This window comes from Tupaia chinensis, unplaced genomic scaffold (genome assembly GCF_000334495.1).
Source record: "Tupaia chinensis unplaced genomic scaffold, TupChi_1.0 Scaffold000078_1, whole genome shotgun sequence".
NCBI classification, from domain to species: Eukaryota; Metazoa; Chordata; class Mammalia; order Scandentia; family Tupaiidae; genus Tupaia; species Tupaia belangeri.
The window spans coordinates 1,581,414-1,586,909 of record NW_006159539.1 but is presented as its reverse complement, the minus strand read 5'-3'; the positions used below and the strand labels follow the sequence as shown (position 1 = coordinate 1,586,909).

General features: G+C 54.6%; 1 protein-coding gene across 1 annotated transcript in view; it reads left to right on the top strand.

Annotated features, from left to right (window-relative positions):
* Positions 1-2,220: 2,220 nt before the first annotated feature.
* TMEM266 (transmembrane protein 266) overlaps positions 2,221-5,496 on the top strand; it is a gene marked incomplete in the record, with an annotated part of 69,254 nt that continues 65,978 nt past the window's right edge. The window contains 1 exon segment of the mRNA XM_027768933.1: positions 2,221-2,351. Coding sequence (XP_027624734.1) covers positions 2,314-2,351 — 38 coding nt within the window.

Sequence of the window (5,496 nt, the reverse complement as noted above, 5' to 3'; positions counted from 1 at the left end):
CTAACTGGTGCTTATTATCTGTACATAGCTGTACCGATTCTCACCCGTTATTCACTGAGATGCAAAACATTTGGAGTTATGCATTAAACCTGCCCGTGCAGCCAGCCTGGAAGGGCCACGAGAGGAGGGGCCTCCCTCTGTTCTCCTCCACGGCGCTGAAACCTTGGGTAGCAGGTGAAGTTCTCGTGGGGAAGGGACTTCCTAGACATCTGCCCGACCGTCCTGCTCACCCGCCCCCCATTTCTGGCTTCCTCAATCCTGACTTCACTGGCCGTGGAGGTTCGAGGATCCAGGCCACCACTTAATACTGGGAAGACTCTGTCACCCTGAGGCGTTCTGAAGAGGACAGACAAGATGGGGGCTGATTAAACCTGTTACGGAGCAGAGAATTCTGCGACGTGTAAACACGATCTTAGGACTGCAGAGAGAGCTCTGTTCTAGGTCCAGCCCCCGACAAGGGCGATGACAAAGGTCTGTCCAAATTCTCCCCGGCGGTGTCCTGCCATTGCCCACGTCTCCCCTCGGCCGCCAGAGACCTGCTGCGGAAACGGTTAGTGTCCTGGACTGAAGGCCTGCTCGTCTTAGAGACCTCTTCGTCTGGCCTACTTCCATAGAAGTCCTACTTTTCCCAGGATTTCCTTATTTTTTTATTATTCTGTTTAAATTTTGCTATGGTGTGTGTGTGCGTGTGTGTGCGTGTGTGTGTGTGTGTGTGTGTGTGTGTGTGTGTGCACGCTCAGGGGAATGGGGGAGAAAGAGAAATCGCTTCCTGGGGAGACAGCCGCCCCACAGTCCTTTCTCCGCTCAGGATTTGGGGCACACACGCACACGCACCTGGTGTGTTTTTCACGCCTCCAAGTCCAGGATTTGAACTGTATGGTCAGCCATGTGGGATCCGGCTGCCTTAACCACCATGCCATGGGGTGGCCCCTCAGATTTCTGTACCTTGAGCGTCCCCTTCTCTCAATTGCACAGGGGTTACAGGAGCGTCCTGACTTTACAAACTGACATTACCCCAGTACGTCTCAGTTGTCCCTTTGTGCGAGGCGCCAGGGTCCCCCCTTCCCTCTGGCTCCTGTGCCCCTAAGAGCTGGCGGTCCTCAGGACGAGAAAGCAGCTTTGTCCCTGCGCTGATCGCTCGTAAGCAAAGCAGTCTGCAGCAGAACGCAGCCTGCAAAGATGGTCCCTTTGAGCGACCTCCCTAGTAACTTGTTCAAAATCACCCCGACGTGGGGCTGGCAGGTGGTGTGGTAGATAAAGGCACAGGATTCCCACAGGCCTGACTGCGGTTCGAGTCCCGGACCTGGCAGCTTGCCCCCCCCCCGTCTCTGTCTCTCTATGGTTAAAATAATAATAATAATAACAAATGGAGTAAATTAAAAAATATATATTAAAAAAACACCCAGACCCTGGGTTTGTCCTTTACATACTTTTTTAATTGCCAGACGGTATGTGCACTCACCAGAGAGAGAGAGAGAAGAAAGAGAGAGAAGAAAGCTCCCCCAATGGGGGTGTGGTCATGCCACAATCCCTTCTCCATTTCTCTAACCTTTCAGGATTTGGGGCATGTGCGGACACATGCCTGGCGTGTTTCTCGGGGCCCTGGGTCCGGGACTCGAAGTGTGTGGGATCTGGAGTCAGTCCCTACCGAGCCTTATTTCTGAGGTTCCTGAAGTGGAACTACTCAGCACGTTATGCCTCAGCTGAGGAGTCGGAAACCTGAGGCCCGAACTGGCCCCTCCGCCAGCTCTGCGCGACACAGAAAAGTCGTCAGTCGGCCTTGTCTCCTCCTCTTTACAAATTGAGTGGACCAGCCCTGTCGCCTAGGGTTGAAAGGAAGCCGGATCCCCGTGGCCAGGCGCGGTTCCAGCTTGAAAACCACGCTGGGCGCATGTGCAGACGGGCCCCCAATCCCAACGGGATGGAGAAGGGATGGAGGCGTCCATGCCCCACAGGGAGGTGCTTCCTCCCTCTCCCGCTCTTCGTCTCTGTCTCTCTCCCTGGTGAACACACGTGGCCTCTGGCAATTAGAGAGATAGAGAGACAGAGAGAGCAAGACCCGTTGTCCCCCCACCCACGTGGGGGTAACCACAGGCGTCTGCTCAATGTCGCCTTGAAGGGAAGCGCCATCTGGAAGGAAGTTCTCAGGACGCGGCGTTCGGGCGCGCTGAGGACCCGGGTGGCGACTGAAGGTAACATTCCTATTTCCGTTTTCAGGACACTATATTTGGATGTGTCTTGGAGAGCCCACGTTTAGAAATGCTGACGACAGGCTTGAGGGCAGCTGAGCCCCACTAGACACCGAGGACACCCATGGCCCTGGCTGCACCCTTCAACATGACCCACCCACAGTAAGCAACGGGGCTGCTCCCTGGCCCGGGGGCTGCTGGGAACCGCCCGAGGTCCAGTCTTCCGTCCCAGCAGCCGCCAGCAGGAGGCCGAGGGAATGGGGAACCCTCTCCAAAGTAGGCCTCTCACGGCCACTGGACTCCCACGAGGTCGACCACGGTTCGAGTCCCGGACCTGACAGCTTGCTTTCTCACTTTCCCTTTCTCTAGTGCAGGTCAAATTAAAAAACGATAACAAACGGAATTAAGTAAGTAAATAATTCTTTGGGGAAAAAAAAAAATTGGCCTCTCAGAACTACCCTCGTATAAGAACCCTCTCAAAAGTAGTAAGACAAGATTAGGACATGCTTAAGGTACATTAATAAGGTAGAAACTTTGAGGAAATTTAGAAATTGGGAGAGGTTTGGTTTTCTTTTTCTTTTCTTGGAGAGGTTTTTGCTATATGGCATGTGCACTCGCCGGAGAGACAGAGAGACAGAAAGCAAGAAATCACCCCCCAGGAGAGATGGCCACATCACAATCACTTCTCTTCCATTCTTCTTGGGATCTTAGGCATGCGCATGCACCTGGCATGAGGTTAAGGCAGCGGGTCCGGGACTTGAACTACAGTCAACTATGTGGAATTCAATGACGTAACCATTGTACCACCTGCTGGTCCCTAGGGAAAGGGTTTCTAAAAGCAGGATTTATGCAACCAGAACATAAACCAAAGAACTCTCTTTTTCACAATTTTATTTATTTATTTATTTATTTATTTTTAATTTGGAATATGGCACACACTCACCAGAGAGAGCGAGTGAACAGGAAAGTGAGAAAGCAAGCCTCCAAGTCTGGGACTCAAACCACAGTCAGGCATGTAGGAAGCCTTTGCCTTGACCACCATGTCACCTGCTGGCCCCTGGAGGCAGAACTCTTCAGGGAGAATAGTTTCCAGCCCCCAAACCTGAGACGCCGTGTGCACCAACAGTTTATCCTCACCAAGCACAAGGCAGTCACTTATTTTGGTTTTTGCGACTCGGTGAAAATACTAAGAAGGGAATCACATTCCCTCATTGCACCACCCTGTCCCGGGCTAGCTGAGGCCAGCCTGCTCTGTCAGGGGGCACGGATCGACTCCCTGTGGCCTCGTACCGCTGTGTACCGACCGGCCGTGGCAGCTCAGGAGGGCACAATTGTACGTGTTTTGCTCAAGTCTGGGCGGCTGGGATCTCAGGTGTGAGGCTGGGCTGGCCTGCTGATCTGAGAGACCAGGCCTTGTGTGTCATGTCTCCCTTCTTCCAGTAGGTGGGGCTGCCACCTCCTAGTGACACTGGAGGTGCAAGAACACATGCAGCAGGGCGTGAGAGCCTTGTCATACCTCTGCTGGTGCCTCGTCTGCTGACGGCCCCCTGGCCAAAGCCAATGGCCGGACGCAGAGCCAGGACTCCCAGGGGATATACTCTCCTCCTTCCTCATTTTTTTTTCATATTTTCTCTCTCTCTGTCTCTGTTTTTGTTTTTGCGATAGTATGTGTGCACTCACCAGAGAGACACAGAGGGAAAGTGAGAAATCACCCTTCAGAGGAATGGCCACACCATAATCCATTCTCCTCCAGATCCTCTTTGGATTTTAGCCACACATTCAAATGCTCTCAGCGTGATTTTCAACCCACCAGGCCCAGGTCTCAAACCGGGCGGTCAGCCATGTGGGATCCAGCGCCTTCACCGCCATGCCATCCCCCTGCTCGCCGGACGCTCTTCCTTTTGATGGAAGGAGCTATGAAGTCACATGCCGAAGGGTGTGGGTGCCAGGAGCGGTAACGAATAGAAATACCGGGCCACGCCATGGCCTACTGGTTAAGAGACCCAGGCCTACGTAGTTGCCCATGGTTCGAGTCCCAGCCTTGATGGCTTGAGAAAAACACCAGGCATGTGTGTGCCTCTGGTCCCAGCAGGGTGGAGGAATGGAGAAGGGACTGTGGCATGATCATTCCCCGCGTCCCCTTGTGGGGGTCTCTCCAGCTCTGTCTCACTGTCTCTGCTGAGTTCACACACCCCCTGAGAATTAGATGAAAACAAAGTGCGTCTCTGCGGCACAGCTGGTAGCGTGAGAGCCAGGTGCCCACTGCGGTGCAAGTGCCAGGCCTGTCAGTGTGGAAACATGCCAGCCACACACATGCCAGGATCTCAGTGAGTTGGAAGACTGGGGCAGGGGGTCACGCATGACTGAGCCCCGTGGGGGGCACTCCTCTCTGACTGCACGGGCTCAGGCACACGCTCTATCGGGAGTCCAAGGGAACGGTGTGTTCACACACATTGGCTACCACACTGTTCTCACCCAAGACCGGGTTGGGGGCTCAGTACACGGGCTGGGAACTGTGGGGCCTTCACTCCCACTGAGGGCCGCCTGGACTCTGCTGCCACGGCGTGGCCAGAGACGGTGCTGTTCCCGGTGACCACAGGCAGTGCCGAGACGGCGGGGCAGTTACGAAGGCAGAGCCACTTGTCCTGTGCTTCTGTGAGCCGCGTTCCGTTAGACACTCGCCCCAGCCCGCCGCGCACACGCCCTCCATCAGAGAGTTCTATGTGTTCTCTTCAGCAAGGCACTGTTTCCTTGAGTAGCCCCCCACGCCCCGGGACAGAGAAACAGCTGGAGAGGCCGGGGTTTCTTCCATGAACACCCACGCGTTTCTGCCAGCTGTTGAGCAACACCGAAGGCTCACACGTAGTCTGTTCCGTCTACGGTCTTGAGTCATTCAGTGACCGTCACGCAGAGACGAGTACTGTTACCTGCTCCTGACAGGCGGCGGGAACAAAGCTTTAAGTAGGGGCCTAGGAAAGAGGGCCTGGGCGCTGGGAAGCCGATCCGTGGCACGCAAATCGAAATCCCACTCTCCCCTGGGACCAGCAGTTAGCGTAATGGCTATGTCGCTGGACTCCCACGTAGTCGACCACGGTTTGCGTCCCGGACCCGGTGGCTTAAATCTCACCCGGGCGCGTGTGCGTGCGTGCCCAAGATCCCGAGAGGAGAATGGAGGAGAAGGGATTGCGGCATGGCCATCCTCCCTGGGGGGTGATTTCTCGCTTTCTGTCTCTCTCTGTCTCTCTCTATCTGTCTGGCAAGCGCACAGGCCCTATAGCAAAAACCTCTCAAAAAAAAAAAAAAAATA